General features: G+C 35.3%; 1 protein-coding gene and 1 non-coding gene across 3 annotated transcripts in view; one reads left to right on the forward strand and one right to left on the reverse strand.

Moving 5' to 3' along the window:
• The window catches only part of NDUFAF2 (NADH:ubiquinone oxidoreductase complex assembly factor 2), a 154,713-nt gene that overhangs the window by 47,160 nt on the left and 84,230 nt on the right, over positions 1-23,323 (reverse strand). The window contains exon 2 of one of the 2 annotated variants that reach the window (XM_077751434.1): positions 16,730-16,819. The exons of the other annotated variant lie outside the window; for it this stretch is intronic. Coding sequence (XP_077607560.1) covers positions 16,730-16,819 — 90 coding nt within the window. The remainder of the gene's footprint in view (positions 1-16,729; positions 16,820-23,323) is intronic. 2 annotated transcript variants of the gene reach the window in all.
• Positions 4,351-4,518, forward strand: LOC144221095 (small nucleolar RNA SNORA23). Its single transcript, XR_013331961.1, has one exon. It is a non-coding gene; the product is annotated as a small nucleolar RNA SNORA23 (small nucleolar RNA).

The following is a 23,323-nucleotide window of genomic DNA, read 5'->3' on the forward strand; positions in this document are numbered from 1 at the left end:
ATATTGGAGAATCCCATGTGGCAAGGAACTTCCAGTGACCTCTAGGAGCACTAAGTGACCTCTAGTGGTCAGCATCAAGTGAAAAACTGAAGCTCACAGTACTATAGTTGCAAGGAGCTGAATTCTATGAACAACCATACATGTGGAACAATGGATCCTTTCACACTCAAACCTCCAGATGGGAATGCAGTCCTAGACACCTTGATTGCAGTCTATGTGAGACCCTAAGTAGAAAATCCATCTAGGCCTGGACTCATGACCACAAGAACTGGAGATGATAAATGTGTAGTGTTTTTAGCTACGTTTCTGGTAATACTGATGCAGAGCAATTTAGAAAAAAAAATACAGTGAGCACAGCAGCACTTCATTCTTTTTATTTCTGCGTAGTATTCCACTATATGGAAAAGGACAATGTGTTTATCTACTCACTTTTTGTTGGGTGTTTGGGGAGGTTTCAAATTTGAGCTTTTATGAATAAAGCTACCATGAAAACTTTCCGTACAAGGGTTTGGGTAGACCATGTTTTTATATCTCTGAGTTAACACCCAGCAGATTTCCAGGTTATAGGGTAAGAGTATGTTCAAATTTATAAAGAATAAGCTGTTTCCTAAAGTAGTTGTACCATTTACACATCAGCCAAACATTTATGTAAGTTTCAAGTGCTTTACATCTTCATTAACACTTTGTATTGCTAATCTTTTAAATTCTAACTAGCCAGTGATATGTAGTGGTATTTCACTCTGGTTTTAATTTGCATTCCTTGATAACTAATGATTTTACATGTCTTCTTTTTAAATTCTGATGTTTGTCCTATTATTGAGTTGTAAGAGTTCTTTACCTATTCTGGACACAAGTTTTATGTCAGATATGTATTGCAAATTTTCTCCTCATCCATCTTTTCATTTGTTCAGAGTTATCTGTTAAAAAAGAGAATTTAAAAATTTTTGATGAAGTCTAGCTTGTCTTATTTTTTCTATTACATTTGGTGTCTTGTATAATTCTTTGACTATGCCATGATAGGTTTTGTCCAATGTTTTCTTTTAAAAACTTTAACTTTCACATTTAGGTCTGTGATCAATTTCAAGTTACTTTTAGAGATAATAGGAGGTAAAGATCAAAGTTGTTGTTTTTTTTTTCCATATGGAAATCCAACTTTTAACACTAGTTGTTGAAAAGAATTTCCTTTTCTCGTTGAAAAGTCAAATGAACACATAAGTGCAGGAATACTTTTGGACTCTCAGTTAGATTCCGTTAATTTTATATCTATCCTTATGGTGGTATTATACTGTCTCGAAAAATGTAGCTTTTTTAAGTTAAATCCTCCAACCTTGTTCTTCTTTTTAAAAAGTGTTTTAGGCAGTATGGAGATTCCTCAAAAAGTCAAAAATAGAACTACTCTATGATCCAACAAGTACACTACTAGGTATTTACCCAAAGGATATAAAAATACTGACTCAAAGGCATACATGCACCCTGATGTTTTCAGCAGCATTATCAATAATTGACAAGTTATTGGAAGAGCATAAATATTCAACCACTAATGAATGCATAAAGATGTGGTATGTATACACAATGGAATATTACTCAGCCATCAAAACGAATAAAATCTTGCCATCTGCAAGGATATGCATGGAGCTAGAGTATTATGCTAGGCAAAATAAGTCAGAGAAAGACAAATATATTATTTCACTCACATGTAGAATTTAAAAAACAAATGAACTTAGGGGAAAAAAGAGAGGCAAATCAAAAGAGTCTTAACTACAGAGAAAAAACTGGTTACCAGGGGGTAGGTGGGCAGTGGGAGGAGTTACACAGGTGATGAGGATTAAGGAGGGCACTTGTTATGATGAGCACTGGCTGCTGTGTATAAATGATGAATCATTAAGTTGCACACCTGAAACTATTATTACAAGGTATGTTAGCTAACTAGAATTTAAATAAAAATTTGAAAAGAATAAGAAGTGTTTTAGGTGTCCTGATCCTTTTACATTTTAATATAACATTTAGGATCAGCATGTCAATTTTAAAAAGAAAAAGTTCACTAGTATTCTGACTTGGAATGCACTAAATGTACAGATCAATTAGGAGGCAAATAACATCTTTTACTATTGACTTCTGAACCATGAAAACTGTGTTTATCTCCACTTATGCAGGTTTCCTTTAATTTCTCTTAGGAATGTGCTGCATTTTTCAATGTACAGGTTGTAGAGACATATTTTTATAACTTTATCCCTAAATACTTAGTGTTTTTAATGGCATTTTAGATGAGAGAATAAAAAATATCTGTGCCCCCATGTTCTCTGCAGCATTATTAGCAATAGCCAAGATATGGAAACAACCTAACTGTCCATGGATGGAAGAATGAAGAAACTATGGTGTGTGTGTGTGTGTGTGTGTGTGTGTGTGTGTGTGTGTATATACATATATATATATACATAAATATGTATATATATATATGTATTTACAAGGGAATATTATTCAGTCTTACAAAGAAGAAAATCTTGTCATCTGTGACAATATCAGATGAATCTGGAAGATATGGTAGGTGAAATAAGCTCGATATGGAAAGAAAAATACTACATGATCTCATTTTTATGTGGAATGTAGGTGTCTACCAGGGGTGGGAGATGGGGAAAATGGGGAGGTGTAGATCTTTAAGTGTTAAACCAACTTTTATTAGTGGTAAAAATTCCACATCATTATGGCATATTGTCCTTTTTATATACTATTGGATGCAGTTTGCTGATATTTTATTAATGGTTTCTGCATCTACAATTATATGGGATATTGGTGTATAGTATTCTTTTCTTTACTGTTTCTGACAGGAGTTGGTATCATGGTAAACCTGTCCTCACAAAATGAGTAGATAAGCAAGTATTCCCACCTCCAACATTTCTGGCAAGAGAATATGACCTATCCAGGTGAATAAAATGGAAAAAAAAAATGAATTCTACAATATCTCAGTGTAATGTTCTATATGTGTCAACTAGGTTAAACTGTTTGATATAAATAGTTGTTTTCTATATCATTCTTACAATTTCTACCTTTTACATTGAGCTTTTAGACCATTGATATTTCCCATAATTATTTACATAATTAGGTTTAACTATAGATACTTGTACAGCCATGTTCACAGCAGCATTATCAATGGCCCAAAGGTGGAAATAATCCAAATGTCCATTGATGGATGAACAAATGAACAAAATCTGGTATATGGAGAAAATGGAATATTATTCAGCTTGAAAAAGGAATGAAATTTTGATAGATGCTAAAGCATAAATAAACCTTGAAGACCTTGCTAAGTGAAATAAGCCAGAGTCAAAACAAATACTGATTCCATTTATATGAGATACCTAAAGTACTCAAATTCATAGACAAAGAAAGTAGAATGGTGGTTGTCAGACACAGTTGGGAATGGGAAGTTACTGTTTCATGGATAAAGAGTTTCAGTTTAGGCAGATGAAAAGTTCTGGAGATGATGTTGATATTGTACAACAGTGTAAATGTGCCTAAAGCCACTGAGCTATGTACTTAGAAATGGCAAAAATGGAACTTTAAGCCATATATCTTTTATCACAATAAAAAACTGAGAGATAATAAAAGAAAATCAATCAATGTAATCAACTATATTAACAGAATAAAGAATAACCATAAAATTCAACTTAATAAATGCAGGAAAAAAATGACAAAATCCAACACCATTCATGATAAAAACTCCCAGAAATCTAGTAAGCAAAGAGAGCTCCCTTGATCTGATGGAAGGCATCTATATAAAAATTTCTAGCAAACATTAAATTTAATAGTGAGAAACTGAATGCTTTCCCTATAAGTTAAAAAAAAAAAAAAGGCAAGACCGTTCACTTTCACTATTTCTTTATTTTTTGAAACGTTCATTTGGAAACAGAGAAATAGAGAGCGAGCAGTGGAGGGGCAGAGAGACAGAGGGAGAGAGAGAATCCCAAACAGGCTCTACATTGTCAGGGTAGACCTGGACGTGGGGCTTGAACTCATGAACCATGAGATCATGACCTGAGCTGAAACCAAGAGTTGGCTGCTTAACTGAATGAACCACCCAGGTGCCCCCACTTTCACTATTTCTAATCATCAATGGCATGGACGTCCTTGTCAGGAAAGCAAGGCAAGAAAAAAAAATACATTAGAATAGAGGAAATAGAATACAAATTGTTTATGTACAGTAAACTAAAATAAATGAGTTTAGCAAAGTTGTGTAAAGTACACAATTGATATACAAAAATCAATTGTATTTCTATGTATTATAAATGAATAATGTGAAACTGAAATAAAAAGCAGTTAGCAATAGCCCCTCAAAATTAACATTTAGTAACAGCTGCTGTAATGTGTGCAGCTTTCATGTGTGTCCAATGGCAGCGTCTGTCTGTGCCTTGCCCCCAGATCCTGCTATCCCCATAAACATGTAGCTGACGAATAAAGTTGGAATCACAGTGCAATATCATTTTATTTGAAATAAGTTGATTTCCTGTGTTCTTTAATGAATAAATGCTAAGCTTTCTAGTATTAAAAAAGGAGTACTTAAGTTTTAATTTAATAAAATATTGGCAAGATCTCTAAGCTAAAAATTGCAGATGAAAAAATGAATGAAGACCTAAGGAGAGAATATGCTGGGTTCATCGAAGGCTCAATCCTCTTCAAACTGATCTATAAATTCAATGAATTCCCAACCAAAATCCTGGAAAGATTTTTTTTGAGTAGTAATTGATAAACTGATACTAAAAGTCATATATAATGACACAGGGCCCAAAGTATCCAAAACAATTTTGAAAAAGAGAATTCAAATTACTTATTTCAAGACTTACTACAGAGTCTCAGTAATCAAGACCGTGTGGCATTGAGAAAAGGACAGACATAGATCCATGGACAGAAGAGAGAATACAGAAATAGACCACACCTACAAAGACAACTGATATTTGACAAAGGTGCAAAAACAGTGAGAAAAGATGGTCATTTCAAAACTAGTGCTGGGAGAGTAATCAAAAATATAAAGACAGAGTATAATGATGGTTGCCAGGGGTTGGGTAAGGGTAAGGAAGAATGGAAGAATTATTGTTTAATGGTATAGAGCTGGTTTTACGAGATGAAAAAGAGTTATGGAGATAGATGATAGTAGTGGCTACACAATAAGGCCAGTGTATTTAATATCACTAAACTGTACACTTAAAAATGGTTAAGATGGTTTATTTTATGTGATGTATATTTTAATACAATCAAAAATAGCACTGGAAAAAAGTAGATGTCCATATAAATGAAATTGTATCTATACCATTCACAAAAACAGATTCAAAATGGGTCTCTGATGCAGAAGTAAAGCCCCAAACTGTAAAATTTTAGAAGAACACACAGGAGGAAATATTCATGACCTTGCTGAAGCAAAAATTTCTTATAACACCACAATGATGATACAGAGAAGGAAAAAAATGATCAATTGGACTTCATTACAATTATGAATGTGTGCTCTCTAACAGGTACTGTCAAAAGAATTGAAAGACAAGCCCCAGGCTGGGAAGAAAGCATTTGCAAATCACATATATGTGGAATTGTATCAAGTATATATAAGGAACCCTCAAAGATAAACAATTAGGTGAAAAAACCCCAACCAAATAAAAAATTTGTGGGTAAAAGATATGAACATACACTATAGCAAAGAAGATCTACAGATGGCAAATATCATGAAAAGATGATCAGCATGACCAGTCACTACAGAAATAAAAATTAAAACCATGGTGAGACACCAGAACACCAATATATTGACACTGACAACACTAATGGCTAGGGAAGATGAGGACCCTCTGTAGTTCTCCATACAGTACTAATGGAAAGCTAAATGTTATAGGCATAAAACCAGTTAGGAGTTTAAGTTGAATTTATTCTTATCACATAACTAGAAATGCCACCTCAAGGTAGTTACCTGAATGAAACGAAAATTCATGTTCATATATTTATACCTAAATAGGAATATTAATATATATATAATTATAAATAATTGCTTNATAAAGTGTAAACAACCCAAATGTCCTGAAGCTGGTAAATGGATAAGTTGGTATATCAATATGATAAAATTCTACTCAGCAATAATAAGGAATAAACTGCTGATTCATGCAAACATATAAATGAATTTCAAATGCATTAAGTGAATTGAAAGAAAGCTGCCTTCTGATTCTAGCCAAGATGGAGAGCAAGAGGGACATGAAACAACAATTTTCAAGACAGTGGACATCAAATAATGAAATACAGTAATCTCTTCAGAATGTTAAAAACATACAAAGGTTACCCTTACAATTACCTTACTGTTTTGAGAGTTTCCAGTATGGGGGAAGGGTGGGGATCCTGCTAAAATCTACAACACTACCTATGTTATGGATATGGAGCTGGAAGTCTAAGGAGACCAAGGTGACTAAAATTCACAGGACAGATGATTAGACAGGAGGCAGCTTCCAAGACAGCAAACTCTGGATATTGATGGGGGGCTGCTATCAAGTATTCAGTAGAGTACTAATGAGTTCATGTGAGTAAGAAACTTCTAAGACCAGGAAACGGACCACCTGAAAAGATCAGAAGGAAAAGTATTCATATTTCACACAGAAGCAAGAATAATGTTAATTTCCATCACCCATAGTGGAAAACCTCATAATTGATGGGGAAGAGGAGAGTGCTCAGCAATGACTTGCATCAAAAATGCAGAATTATTAGTTCTAGATTAAATTCTGTTCCAGTCCCACCTAACAAATCTTAAAAGATTATCCCTCAAAGGATCAAACTGTTTCCAACTAACTTAACTGTGTCTCAGAACAAAGCTCAATAATAAAGATAGGAATATAAAAATATCTAGTATTCAACCAGGCAAAAATTTAATATGTCTGACATTCAATCAGAAATTGCAAGGCAAACAAAGAAGTAGAAAAATACTTCCCATCGTGAAGAGAAAAAAAAAATCAACTAACCGAAACCAACTAAAAACAGATACAGATGGTAGAATTAGCAGGCAAGAACATTAAAACAGTTATAACTGTACTCCATATGTTCAAAAAGTGAGAGGACAGATTGAAGAGGTTAGGTAGAGACATGCAGGATATAAAACAGACCCATACCAAATTTGTTGAAATGAAAACTACAATGTCTGAAATGAGGAATACTCTGGATGGATTGGTGTAGGAATCTGACACTGTAAAAGAAAAGATTAGGGAACTTGAAGATACAGCAAGAGAAGCCATACAAAATGAAACTCAAAAAGAAAAAGCCGCCACAAATGAAGAGAGCATTTGTGAACTTTGAGACAATTTCAAATAACCTAAATTGTAAATGGTATCCCCAAAAGGAAGGATGGAAAGAGACTCAAAGAAAAGTGTTTGAAGAATAATTGCTACAATTTTTCTAAATTTAAACAAAACTATAAATCCATAGCCTTACTAAGAAGCTCATGAAACTTGAAGCACAAAAGAGACTATATGATGGTACATCATAATCAAATTGCTGAAAAACAGTTTAAAAAAGAATAACTTGGGGCACCTAGGTGGCTTAGTGGGTTAAGCATCCGACTTCATCTCAGGTCATGATCTCATGGTCTGTGGGTTCGAGCCCCACATCAGACTCTGTGCTGACAGCTTAGAGCCCGGGGCCTGCTTCAGATTCTGTGTCTCCCTTTCTCTCTGCCCCTCCCCTGCTCTCTCTCTCTCTCTCAAAAAGAAACATTAAAAAAAAAAAAAAGAATAACTTGTAAATAGCCAGTAGAAAAAAAATATATGTTACATACAATGGGATAAAGAAAAGCAGGACAATAGATTTCTCGACAAAAAAACCATGAAAAGTATCTTTAAACTACTCAAAGGCGGGGGGGGAACCCAACATAGAATATTAGAGACAGAGAAATATCTTTTTTTTAAATACTTCATTTTTAAAGTAATCTCTATACCCAATATGAGGCTTGAACCCCCACCCAAGATCAAGAGTCACATACCCCACCAACCAAGTGAGCCAGCATCCCACCAGAGAAATACTTTTAAAAATATATTTCAGACATATGAAAGCTGAGAGAATTTAATGGCAGTAGACTCACAATAAAGAAATGTTAAAATAAGTCTTAGACACTAAAGGAAAATGACTGCAGATAGAAATCAGGGTTTACAAAAAGGAATAAAGAGCATTAGAAATAGTAACAATATGAATTAAATATGTCATATTTTTTATTGATTGAATCTATCTAAATCTATCTAGTTCACTATTTAAATAAAAATAATGATGTTGTGTGTAGTTTGTAACACGTAGAACTAAAATATATGACAACAACAGAAATCTTAGAAGGGAGGAACAGCAGTACACCTTTGTAAGGTTCTTGTACTCTTTATGAAGTGGAAATATCACATAAAGAAAGATATGGCCAAGATATGGTCTATAAAACCAAAACAGCCAACCAAGTAACAAAACAGAGATACAGTTGATGACTCACAGTTGGAAATAAAACTGAATCATAAACAATACTCAATACTAATATATTAGTTTCCTTATTAGTTTCAGGGCTGTTGAAGCAAAGTAAAGTGTTAATGATTCAGTGGCAATTAAACAATAGGAATTTGTTTTTATTTTTTCACAATCCTGGAAGGTAGAAGTCTAAGATCAAGGTGTTAGCAAGGTCAGTCTCTTCTGAGGTTTCTCCCCTCAGCTTACAGATGGCTGTCTTTTCCATGTGTTTTCACATGTTCTTACCTCTGTATATGTCTGTGTCCTAATCCCCTCTTCTTACAAGGATGCCAGTCATATTGGATTAAGACCCAGCCTAATAACCTTACTTCAACTTAATTACCTCTTTGAAGACCCTATCTCCAAATACAGTCTCCAAACACAGTGTGAGATGCTGGGTTTAAGGTTTCAACATAGAATTTGGAGGGACACAATTCAGCCATAACAATTAGGAATGAGAGCTGTGACATCACTATAGATTGTAAAGATATTAAAAGGATAATAAGAACATATTATGGTTAGTTTCATGCGAAAAAATTTGGAAACTTAGATGAAATAGACCGAGTCTTTGAAAGAAACAAGCTGCCAAAGACCATTCAAGAAGATACAGACATCCTGAATATCCTCAATCTAATAAAGAAATTTAATTTGTAGTTGAAAACTCCAGGCCCGGATGGCTTCAATAGTGAAGTCTGTCAAATATTTTTTAAAAATAATTTTAACTCAGGGCACCTGGGTGGCTTAGTCGGTTAAGTGTCCAACTTTGGCTCAGGTCATGATCTCACAGTTCATGGGTTTGAGCCCTGTGTCGGGCTCTGTGCTGACAGCTCAGAGCCTGGAGCCTGCTTCAGATTCTGTCTCCTTCTCTTTCTGCCCCTCCCCCACTTGTGCTCGCATTCTCTCTCTCTCTCTCTCTCAAAATAAACATTAAAAAATCTAAAAATAGTTTTAATTCTACAAAAAGTTTTGCAGAATATTGAAGAAGGAGTATACCCAAACTAATTTCATGAGATCAGCATTGCCCTGACACCAAAACCAAGCAGACATTACAAGAAAAAAAAAATTAACCAATATAACTCAAGAACACACATGTAAAAACATTAAGCAAAGTTTAGATAAATCTATCAATAATATATAAAAAGAATACTATATCAGGACCAAGGCAAGAATGTCCATTTTAATTCCTTCTAATCAACAGTATACTGGTAGTCCTAGTCAGTGCAAACAGGTAAGATTAAAAATTTAAAGGCATCCAGATTGGAAAGAAAGAAAAAATGTTTTTAATTACAGACAACATGATCTTCTATGTAAAAAATCTGATGAAATTGACAAAAAGGCTACTATAATTAATAATTGAGCTTAGCAAAGTCATAGCATATAAGATAAATATACATATACCTATTGTATATTTACATAATAATGAACAATCAAAAATTGACATTAAAAGTTATCATTTACAATAGCATAAAAATATGTACTTAGGAATTATACTGACAAAAGATGTACAATATCTGTATGATAAAAACAACAAACAGTGATAAGAGAAATTAAAGAAGGCCTAAATTAAATAAAGGGAAATGTAATGTCCAGACATCAGAAGTTCTTTGCAAATTCATCTATATGTAGGTTCAACACAATCCCAACCAATATCCTAGGAGGAATTTTTGCAAAAATTAACAAGATCACTTTAAAATGCATTTGAAAATGCAAAGGACATAGGATAGCCAAAACATCTTCAAAAAAGAAGAACTAGGTTGTAAGACTAACATTACCTTATATCAAGACCTATAAAGCTAAAATTATCAAGGAACTGAGGCCCTCAGTCAAACAGCCAGGAAGGACTTGAAGCCGGGCAATACCCATTTGAGTGAGTGTGGAAGTAGATCCTCTAGGGCCTAACAAAAGCCATGTGAATGAGCTTCAAAGCGGATGATTCCTGAGAGGAGTCTTGGGATGACTGCAGCCCAGGTCAACACACTGATTGCAGCCTTGTGAGACACACCGAGTAAGAAGATTCACATAAGCCATGCCTAGAGTCCTGATCCATAGAAACTGTGAGATAATAAATGTTATTTTAGGTCTTTAACTTATGGGGTAATTTGTTATGCAGCAGTGGATCACTAATACATATGGCTATCCTATCATCTGATGAAGACCAGCAAGAGCTATCAGTAATTCCCAGCCAAACAATCTGGCTCAACAGTAGGTCCAGATGCTGGACTGGGGCGTTAGTTGATTAGAGACATTCTAGAGTCATGTAATCATAGAACATCAGAGATAGAAAGAGCCTTTTAATTTTACAGATGAAAAACAGAGAGGCAAAACGATTTGCCCAAAAGGATCAAGGACCTAGGTCTTCTGATGCTGGGATGAGAATAATATTATGTCCTGGCCATTATTTTATGAAGCGCACTTTGGAAATGTTTGGTAGAGAATCCCTGTACCCTGAGAAAGCATGTTACTGTTAACATCAAACAAGCTTAAACTTACCAAAAACAACAACAAAACAAAACTGGAAGCTAAAATGTCATCTAAATTATGCGGATAGAGATTTTGAGAGGCTCTGTGTAAGAACTATCCATCAAGCCATGGATGAAACTCAAAAGTTTCCCTGAGACTGTAAGGAAACTCACCATCACATCTATGTACCTATCTGCATCCATGGCCTTATACTCTACTTTCCTGCTATTACAACTGATGAACTTTCCATCCTCTTGTCAAAGGCCAACTCTTTCACATGTGTACTAGACTCTGTCTCACCTTGCCTCTCAAGGTCACTCTCTCTTGCATTATTAATGCTTCCTTTTTGATTGGATCTTCCCCATCACTATTTGAAAATTTGGTTACTTCTCTGAATAGCCAAAACAATCCTGAAAAAAAAAACTAAGTCTGGAGGTATCACAATGCTGGGCTTCAAGATGTATTACAAAGCTGTAAACATCAAGACAGTATGATACTGGCACAAAAACAGAAACATAGATCAATGGGACAGAACAGAGAATCCAGAAATGGACTCACAAACATATGGCCAACTAATCTCTGACAAAGCAGGAAAAAAATATCAGGTGAAAAAAGACAGTCTCTTCAGCAAATGATGCTGGGAAAACTGGATAGTAACATGCAGAACAATGAATCTGGACCACTTTCTTATACCATACACAAAAATAAGCTTGAAATGGATAAAAGACCTAAATATAAGACAGGAAGCCATTAAAATCCTATAGGAGAAAACAGGCAAGAATCTCTTTGACCTCAGCCTCAGCAATTTCTTACTTGACATGTCTCTGGAGTCTAGGGAAACAAAAGCAAAAATCAACTTATTGGGATTTTATCAAGATAAAAAAACTTCTGCACCGTGAAGGAAACAATCAGCAAAACTAAAAGGCAGTGCCTACGGAATGGGAGAAGATATATGCAAATGACATACCAGATAAAGGGTTAGTATCCAAAGTCTATAAAGAACTTATCAAACTCCAATAATCCAGTGAAGAAATGGGCAAAACACAACAGACACTTTTTGAAAGAAGACATCCAGATGGGTCGCAGACACATGAAAAAATGCTCAACAACACTCATCAGGGAAATAAAAATCGAAACAACAATGAGATACCACTTCATACCCGTCAGAATGGCTACAATGAACAACTCAGGCAACAACAGATGTTGGCAAGGATGTGGAGAAAGAGGAATCCTTTTGCATACCTGGTAGGAATGCAAACTGGTGTAACCACTCTGGAAAAGAGTATGGAGGCTCCTCAAAAAATTAAAAATAGAATTACTCTATGACCCAGCAATTGCACTACTAGGTATTTATCTAAAGGATACACCCCAGTGTTTATAGCAGTGTTATCAACAAAACTCCAAAATATAGACTGAGCCCAAATGTTCATTGACGAATGAATGAATAAAGAAGTATATATATATATGCATACACTTGGCAATGAAACAGAATGAAACCTTGCCATTTGCAATAACACCGATGGAACTAGAGTGTATTACGTTAAGTGAAACAAGTCCATCAGAGAAAGACAAATATATGATTTCAATCATATGTGGAATTTAAGATACAAAACAGATAAACATAAGGGAAGGGAGCAAAAATAATATAAAAACAGAGAGGGAAACAAATTGTAAAAGACTCTTAAATACAGAGAATGAACCAAGGGTTGCTAGCAGGGTACTGGGGGTGAGGGGCTACAAAGGTGAGGGGCATTAAGGAGGACACCTGTTGAGATGAGCACTGGGTGTTATATGTAAGTGATGAATCACTAAATTCTATTCCTGGAAAAAAAAATTCGGTTACTTCTGCTATCTTTAAAACACGACAAAACCTAGGGACACCCAAGGGGCTCAGTCAGTTAAGCATATGACTTAGGTTCAGGTCATAATCTCACAGTTCCTGAGTCCAGTCCTGCATCAGGCTCTCTACTGTCAGCGTGGAGCCCATTTTGGATCCTCTGTTCCTTCTCTTTCTGTCCCTCCCCAACTTGTGTGTGCTCTTTCTCTCAAAAATAAATATCAAAAAAATTTTTAAACAATAAAACATAAATTTCCTCTCTTTACATTCCTACCCAGGGTCTGCCTCAATACTCATTCCCTTTCTTTTGCAGATAAATTCCTCATAAGCACTGTCTATACTCACTCCCTCTAAATAGTCTTTGGCCATCCTTTTTTTTTCTCTTAATCAGGCTTTTGTTCTTAACACTCTACACACTATTTTTTTTTTTTTGGCAGGATCATGGACTTCCTTATTCCTAAAGCGAAGAGTTAATTCTCAGTCTTCATTTAATGGAAGGATTCATCCTTCTTCCTTCTTGAAAATTAGCTTCCAGGACATGAAACTTTTCCTTCTCTTTCTCTCTTTCTCTCCTTCTGTCCTTCTCTCCTTCTTTCCTTCTTTCCCCTATTCTGGTTGCTTCTTTCTTGTCTTCACCATCTGTAAACCCTGGAGCAGTCAAGGGGACAGTCTCTGAACTTCACATCTTCTCTTTATCTCATTCCCTTTGTTAACTCATCCAGTCTCCCAGGTTTAAATACCATTTGTTAGCTGTCAACTCCCATATTTTGTCTCCAGCTCAAACTTTTCCACTAAATTCTCAGCTTACATACAACTTAAGATCTCTCCTTTGATGTCTAATAGATATCTCAAACTTAACATTTCCAAAATTGATCTCATTTCCCCCCTAAACTTGCTCCTCCCACAGTAATGCCCTCAGAATCAAGAGCATGGAAAAACAGTCCATTTTCCCAGGTGAGACCAAAAGCTTAATAGGCATCTCTGACTCCATTCCATATCCAATCTATCAGTAAATCCCACTGGGTCTGCTTTTACAAGATCCAGAATATGACTACTTCCCACTCCACTGCTACTCTGGTTCAAGTCACAATTACTCCCTGCCTAAATTATTAGGAGAGCCTTCTGTCTCCAACTTTTGCCTGTGCCCTCTTAAGTCTCTGCAGTGTAGCAGCCAGAGTGAGGCTGCTAAGTACAACAAAGCATATGACTACTCTTTTCAAAACCTTCCATGGCATTCAATCTCACTGAGAGTAAAAGCCAGGGTCCTGAAATTATCTATAAGGTGCTACAAGACTGGGTATACTGTTACTTTTCTAACTTCATTTATTAATTTCCCTCTGATTTTATTCCAATCATACTGGCTTCCTTGCTATTCATTAAACCTATGAGTTTATGCTCCTGCCTCAGGGTTTTGGTACTCACTCTCCAGGAATACCCTTCCACTACTTCTCTGCATCCACAGCTCCTTCTTCTGCCTTTATTCCAAGTCATTTCCTCAGCAATGTCTTTTCATTACACTATTTAAAACTGCATAACTCTCCCCAACGCTCCCTATTTCCTCTTCCCTGTTTTATTTTCTGTGGCCATTAACATACTACATAGTTATCTGTCTGGTTTACTGTCTTTCTCCCACCTACTCTCCCAGTCCAGAAAGTAAACTCCATGAATGCAGAGGTCCTCCACAGATATTTACTAAAAGAATGAATGAAGGAAGAGGGCATCCATCTAATAGGTATCCCCCATACATTTTGAGGACCTCTACTATACTAATAATTGAGAAATATTCATCTGGATCTGAAAATACTTTAGATTCATTTGTTGACACTATTTACTTTAAAAGTTTTTTTTCACTTTCCTTTCTTTTTTTTAACATAGTGTGTTGTATATTTATTTGATTTCACTTTACATTTTCATGGTATGGAATTATCTTTTACATTATATGTACCACTATAAGAATGATTTTAGTTTAAGTGTTTGGTTGATACATTTGTGTTAAGGGTATGACTCACAGGATACTTATGCCGAATTACTGGATCAGGACAAAGCCATAAAAAGCATTAGAACTAGGGTGCCTGGATGGCTGAGCTGGTTAAGGGTCCGACTTTGGCTCAGGTCATGATCTCACGGTTCATGGGTTTGAGCTCTGTGTTGGGCTCTGTACTAAAAGCTCGTAGCCTAGAGCCTGCTTTGGATTCGGTATCTCCCTCTCTCTGTTGCTCCCTGGCCTATGCTCTGTCTTAAGTCTCTCTCTCAAAAATAAAAATAAACATTAAAAAAAAATCATTAGAACTTCATTCTAATTCTCTGAAAGTCTCAAAGGTTTTGAAAAATGAGTCATTACCTGTTTATTTGTAACTCAATTTGTTTATATAAACACTTTAATTCTATACCATTTTTTGAAAAAATGATAAAATAGACTCATAAAGAGGTATGGGCATTATTTAAGAATTGCAAAGGTAACTCATAACATTGGAAAGTCTGTTAAAAAATCTCATTTATTACTCCTAGAAGTTGTCAGTTTATATTCTACATTTCTTCAAATAGTCTCTGGTCTCTACCCATTTTTATGTTCTTTCCTCATAGTTCTAATATTTTCATAGCTTTTAAGGTAAAACAGAAAAGATGATTCCAAAGAAATATTTATGCTCACATACTGGCCTAAAAGTAACTTAATGTCTATAGTTACCACACGTAAAGTATGCTTCACCCACCAGAATGCAATAGGTCTATTGTTTGCAGTTTGTAGCCATATAACCTAAGCAATTTATCTAATCTTTCTAGACCTTAGACTCCCTATCTATTAAATGGGTAGATTTACCTGACAGGGTTGTCTACCTGACAGGGTTGTTGTGATGCTTAAACCTTTAATGATTATAAACAATGGTACAATACCAGGTAGACAAGTAAATACTTGGTAAGTGATAAGTGATATACGATAGATATTAGTGTAATCAGGAAAAAAAAAAAAGAGACAGATACCGGTATTCTAGTTAGGGCTCTTTTAGATGCAAATAACAAAAGCTAATTCAAGCTGGATTTCATGTACTCAATATATATTTACTGAGCACTTAGTATGTGCCAGGTACTAGGCAAAGAAATGGTAAGGGAAAAGGGGAAATTCAGAATAAGGATGTGGGGTGGCACTAATATTCAAAGGCAGATATGCAGCTGAACTTCATTCATAAAGAAATGAAATATATGACTAGAAACTTCCAGGAAACTTAGTAAATATTCTGTCTCACTATCTATTTCGTTTTGCAGACTGGTTTCCTTTTTCTTCTTAGTAGATAGCTCTTCCTGCAGCAAAGCTTAGATAGTAGATTGAAGATAACTAGCCACAATCATAAGTTATTGTTCCAGCTATACTGAAAGACTGACTGCTACTGTTATATCTCACTTTGATCTCTTACCTTAATTCCAAAGTCCTGATAGGAATCAAGTGTTCATCCTTGTCTTAACAGGGTATGAGCTAACAGGGTCATGTTAAGCTAAGCAAATATTCCAGATGGTAACAGCAAGTATTATTCACAGTTTATAAAAGAGTAAACCAAGACTGAGAAGAATGAATTTACTTTCCCAAGTTCATACGGGTATTCCATGCCAGAAACAATATTTGAACTCTGGGGGATGTGCAACTGCACAGTCAGCACATGAAAGTGAGTGCCTCTTTCAATCTTCTATTGTAGGAGCTTCGCTTGGCTCACCCTAGTACCAATTCAGCTAATGTTTAAAAGATCCTTTCACTGTACATGTGTTTCCTTACTAAATAAACTGTGACACCTTCACAACGTTCAAAGAAATGCAATATCTTAAAAAAATTTCATGGATTCAGATTACTAAAGGTTTTGTAAAAAAAAAATAAACATCTAGTTATATCTGCTTCTGTTAATTTTGTATAAACAATTTGCCTTCCAGAAGATACTACTAAAAACACAAACTTACCTTCCCATTCGGTTGGGATATCCCCTACTTCATAGTCTACTTCTCTTTTATTTGCTGTTTCTACAATTCTTTTCTCTCGAATAGTTTGTCCTACAAAACAAAAGTGATTATCTTATTTTTATTTTTTATTTTTTTATGTCTTTATTTTATTTTGAGAGAGAGAGAGAGACAGAGACAAAGTGGGGGAGAGAGAGACAGAGATAGAGAGTAAGTGGGGGAGGGGCAGAGAGAGAGGGAGACAGAATCTAAACAGCCTTTCTCTCTCTCTTTTTTTTTTAAACAGCCTTTCTCTCTCTCTCTCTCTTTTTTTTTTTTTTAATTTATTTCTAGGAGAAAGAGAGAGAGACAGCGTGAGCAGGGGAGGGTCAGAGAGAGAGGGAGTCACAGACTGAAACAGGCTCCAGGCTCTGAGCTGGCAGTCAGCACAGAGACCGACGCGGGGCTCGAACCCACGAACCGCGAGATCATGACCTAAGCGAAAGTCGGACGCTTAACCGACTAAGCCACCCAGGCGCCCCGGAGACACAGAATCTAAAGCAGGCTCCAGGCTCCGAGATATCAGCATAGCGCCCGAAACGCATAAACCGTGAGATCATGACCTGAGCCAAAGTCAAACGCTTAACAGAGACTGGGCCACCCAGGCGCCCCTCTTATTTTTAAATGAAGTCATGACACAGCAGTTACTACAAGTAATATTTTTTCTTTGGATATTGCACACATCCTCATATGGTAAAAGAACTATCAGGACAAAGAATAGATTCCATTTATAGTTAGTTATGTTAGAAAAAACAAATTCTAAACTTACTACAATTTTAAATTTCCTTCCATAGTATGCAAAATTAAATTTGGTAGAAGAAATCTAAATTCTTAAAAAAAAAAAAAGAACCAATTAATCTAAGGGCACAAATGGAAAAAAAAATACACACAAAAAAAACATTTTGGTAATCAACAGTGTTCAACTCCTTTAAATTCTACAAGTATTTGTATTAGAGGTGCCAGTGGCTGCTGTGACTGCACAAGGGAACCACTACTCACACCCCCATTAAGTGTGTAACGAACCACAAGATCCTGCTGCCACCCTACCCCCACAGTACACTGGCAAACCCAAGGGAACCAACTCATGGGTTCGATTCTATGACCTCTGTAAGTGATTACCTCTTAATGGATCTAAATGAAGAAGGCAAAAACTCGGGAATTACGAGTGTGAGATCATACTGGTGCAGGATGGTAGCAACGGAGAAACATGAAAGCAAATGGAGCATTAAAGAAAAAGGTGTAGAATAATCAGGGATGGGATGAGAATGCAATAGGCTTACTTTTCTCAATAATAAAAATTGATTAGCATGTGTTTTAAGTTCATATAAAAGATATATAACTATTTGGTATTTTCTTCTGTTTCCAGAGTCTCAATTATATCCTTCAAAGCAGCTTTGTCAAACTGGTGGTTTCAAAACATGTTCCCTTCTCATTGAGCCTTTGAGTCTAGGGAAACCAGGTGAACTTGGTACTTCCCAAAAGTTAGGGAGTGTGCCTGCCTACTCAGGGAATGCAAGCTGAAACAGAGAAAACAATGTTGACTAACTATGAGGGGAGGAGCATGGCTTCACAATGATCACATTAGCCAGGGAGAGAAATCTGGGCTTTACAAAATACTATTTTGTCTTCCCACTCCAGGACCAACCTTAAACTATGCTAAATAGAGTAACATAATTAAACAAAATGACTTTATTGTAAATCTCTTCCTGAAATTCTACCAATTAAAAATTCCTTTAATTGCAGACCAAGTAAATTCCTGGGGGTAACTATGCAGGAGAATGGAAGACACAAAAGGATAGCCTAAGAAGAATGAGCGACTAGTGCTACTTCCTTTGCCTTCGTGATAATAAGTGAAAGGCTGAGATTTCATGGACAAGCCATCAATGGGCAAGAACTCTGAAGTATGGGGTTAGGGAAATTCTGCCTTTCATTATGGACTACTGAATCAAGCTGATTTAACCCTAACACAGAGGTTTCCCAAGTTTTATAAAGAGGAGTAACCATTTGCTTACCTTCTCCAATAAATTATCAGTAGGTCATGTTAGGAGTAAAGTCCCTAGATTGTAGGGACAAGAGTCAGAGTAAAAGGAGCCTGTAACAATGACAGCTGCATTACTCTCATAGTAGAGGCTCAAAATATGTATGTCTTTAATAAAATGCTATTTATATCTACATACATAAACATGTAATAACAAAAGTTATCATAAATTTAGCACAAACTAAAGTATGTTTACATGACAATTTTAAAAATGTTTGGGAGAATCAAAATACCTGTGCTTTCATATAGCTCTTATCTGAATATGAAGATATACGTCCTTTTAGCACTAACAAGTACAGAAATGAAAACTGTCATCTAAAACACAAAATGCTAAGAAATGGTCGTCTGAAAGTAAGTGTGTGTTCTATAAGCTTTTATATGTACATCAAAAAATTTAGCACAGAGAAGAGAGTAAAGACATTTACCAGTCTTAGTAGCACCACGAAAGGCATATATAATACAAGTATATTTCAACGTCTGTGATATAAAAATTAACATCCTATCTCTTATCTCTTAGGTCCATCAGCTTAAGTTCTCCCAAGATTTTTAAGAACCATAAATCATACCTACTTATGTATAAATTAAAAGAAAGAGTAACACATGAGTTAGTTTAGCTAATTCCTTGATAACTGCTGAAAAAGTCTTGTTTATAAATAGAAGACATCAAAGATGTATAAAAAAAATTAGACCTACAAAAGAAGGCCAATAGTTTATTGAATAAATTTTTTGTAATCAGATATAAGTTTCTCCCCTGACATAAATTGTTTTAAAACCATTCCATTCTTTGTAATAAGTCCTAATTACATAATTTCTAAGAACTGGGAATGAAGGTTTTTCCTCTCACTAAGAAATTATGCACAAATTGTGCATTACTCATACTAATATGCTTTAATACAACAGTTGTAAAGACAATCCTACTTATCACAGCAAAAAATGTCCACCCTTACAAACAGATCAAATTTAAGCACCTGGTCAGTGTAAAAAAAATTAGGATCTAATTTACATTTAAAAATTAATTTGATAACAAAAACATTAATCTAAAATATGTACTGGCTTAATAAATCCTAATGCAACAATAAACAATTGACATTGGTGCTCAATGAGTGTTATTATGTAAAACAAAGCATAGCTTTAATTATTTTTTAATTAATAGTAAAACAACAGATTCAATTAAAACAGTCAAAACAAAAGTTTGAACCCAAGTAGATCATAATGGTCATTGGTATATGGACTTAAGACAGAACAAGTAACAATATCATTTTACAAACTTAAAAAATTATAAAACTAGCTGCCAATGACTTAAAGAAAATTGCCCTAGGACAGATTTCCTGTTCCTTTGTTTAGAAAAATATAAAACCTATTTGGTTAAAATAAAAAGAAAAGAAGAAACGCAAGATTCCCCAAACATCAGGTAGATGACAAGTTTAGGTAAAGGGCAGACTTCATCTGTTGGGCTTCCAGAATAGGGATGGGAAATTCCCTGGACACAAATAGAGCAAGAAGGATCTTTTTTTTTTTTTTTTTTTAATAGTTTATTGTCAAATTAGTTTNTAAAAAGTCCAGTGAGGAAATTTATGACTGAAAACTCTTCATTTTATTTTTAGTGACAATCACTATACAAAGTAAGCAAATTCCAATCTGGTACATCCTTAATATAAAAAGGAATAATATTTTCTCCTCTCAAAATTAGCACACACTCAAGTACAGTATAAACCAATATAATTAAGTACTGTATTTGATTTTCACTTTGAGAGTCTAACTTGAACAAATGGGGATATCAGTAGGGAGGTAAAGAGGGGCACCTGGGTGGCTCAGTCGGTTAAGCCTTTGACTTTGGCTCAGGTCATGATCTCATGGTCCATGAGTTTGAGCCTCGCATCAGACTCTGTGCTGCCAGCTCAGAGCCTGGAGACTGCTTTAGAGTCTGTGTGTCTCTCTCTCTGCCCCTCCCCCACTCATGCTGTCTCTGTCTCTCAAAAATAAATAAACATTAAAACAAAAACAGAGAGAGAAACTGAAGGAATAAGCAAACAGTGGCAAATATTACTAGAATTTAAAGAATTAGAAAATTATGCCACTTGTAAAGCTTGGGCCTACCTCAAACTTTATTTTCATATTTGAAATGTTAGAGATATGACTGATTATTTGATTTCTACATCCAAATAGTTTTATAGAAATTGGGTAGTACTTGGTCATTTTATCAAAGATCATAAAAGAGACAAGGATTGCACTATTAGCTAATGATACTAATTCACAGACTATATGACAGTTTCAAATAGGGCTAATTCAGTGAAAATAGAGTACATTTTGTGGTACATTCGTCTTAAGTTAAACAATGTATACTTATTTACTAACCCATGAAATTAGTAATACCCTTCATTAATCTGTTTAATTTAGTTACCATTAGGCACTACTTATCATTAATGAATAGAAATCTATTTTGATATAGAAAGAAATAATATAATCAGCTAATGAACTATGACATTCATCAGCTTGACAGGAACTATATCAGAGGTTGAGGGGTCAATAATTTTCAAACTCTTTTCTTTAAAAATATCTTCAATAGAGGCTAAATTTATGAAACTGTTCAAAGTGGAGCTTCTATAGTTGAGGCAGGGGTCCTTGTCTCCCTTGCCTTTCTTGAAGGCAACCTACTCACACTCCTGGCGCTCCAAGGAGCCCAGTGAAAGTCGTGCATTCAGACTCAGTATCACACTTTTGAGACCGTGAAATGCATTTGAGAATATATACTGCTTCCCTAAACAAAATCAAGACCTTATGAATGGCAGAAAGACCATCATGTATTTTGCTTCTTTCTCTACCCCTACCTGTCAAATAGTTATCCAACAATCTGTCACAAACTCCTGAGTAATCAGGTGGAAGACAATGCAGGATTTTGCCTGCAATTCCACAGCCCAAGGAAATACAAGGACTACTTCACATGTGGAGCTATGATTTAAGGCTAGAGCAAGACTTAAGGTCTGCTTCCAGTGTATAGACAGGAAGAGTTCACCGAGAAATCACTCTCTCACTTCGGAGCAAGAAGTCTTTAGGAAGAGATAAAAATGCCTGTATAGAAAAGATAGAGAAACAATTCTTGGATTCACAGGTCCTCGAGGAAGCAGGCCTTGACTGGATATGCATTCTCAACTACTTCCTTCAGCCCTTCAAACCTAGAGGATTCAGTCAAGGGGAAGAAACTGAGGTAGTCTAAGGCCAACCTGAGCAATAAAGAGAGTCAGGAAGGGGAAATATAAATAAATTCTAGTAATAGCAATTTATTTATAGTATCCCATTATTTTAGTCATTAGTTTTAACTTTCTCTACAATAAAACTTTACCTTGGCTAATAACTAATAAAACTGGATGACATAAATTTTACCTACATTCTCTGCTTCAGTTCTCTGGCAGAAAGGCAAATTAATAAATTGTGACTTCACCAAAAGGAAGGCTATAGAAGCATAAAAAGTAAAGGTTGGACCTATTTTGCTTGTGAAGGTTGCAATAAAGAGCATTCATCCTGCTATTGTTCCCTACCTATGTCTTATTTTCCACTAATGTTCAAAAGGGTTAAGACTATAGTCACAAATAATGAAGATCTGCAAAATGGTAATCTTACTTTAAGATGGGTAACTCCAAATATACTGTGCGGAAAAGTAAACTACATCTACTCAAGGGTGGACTTGGTAGATGCACATCAGGATATTTATCTACAAAATAATCAAATAATCAGTCTTAAAATATTTTTTTATTTTTAGTAATAAATGACAAAACATCTTTCCTACTTCTTTATAAGATCCCAGAGATCACATATTTTAGTTTATTTTTTAAAGTTTATTTTTATTTATTTTGAGAGAGAGATAGAGACAAGCAGGGGAGGAGCAGAGAGAGAGAGAGAGAGAGAGAGAGAGAGAGAGAGAGAGAATCCCAAGCAGGCTCCATGCTGTCAGCTCAGAGCTCCAATTCACAAATCCATGAGATCATGACCTGAGCCAAAATCAAGAGTTGAACCCTTAACTGACTGAGCTACTCAGGAACCCTTATTTTAGTCTAATTTTGTAATATATCAATAACATTATGATACTGTAGTTTATTAATTGTATCTGACTCATTTAAGAGATCAAGAGAATCATATTTATTGAGCAACAATTATGTGTATGGCATTTATTAGACACTTATTTTCTTAATTCTCACAACCATCTTTATTTTTATCACTGAGTAAACTAAAGCTCAAAGAAAATATTATGGATGAGAAAAGGAGAGTCACCTCTTATGCCATAAAACCTGATGTGTCGATATCCACATATAACCAATTTCATACTGCCTCCCTTATTTTTTCCTGCTTCCTTTAACAACTCAGTTTACAACCTCTTGACTTATACTTCCCACAACCTCCCATTGTCTTGAGAACTAAGAGCAACCCAACTATTGTGTGGCAATAGCACCACCTATTGGCTACAAAGGGATTGGAATAATCTGAAATAGCATCTGCTTCTTTCCTTCAGGAAGACTAATGAATAA

Source organism: Crocuta crocuta, unplaced genomic scaffold (assembly GCF_008692635.1).
Source record: "Crocuta crocuta isolate KB4526 unplaced genomic scaffold, BGI_CrCroc_1.0 scaffold91-1, whole genome shotgun sequence".
Classification (NCBI taxonomy): Eukaryota; Metazoa; Chordata; class Mammalia; order Carnivora; family Hyaenidae; genus Crocuta; species Crocuta crocuta.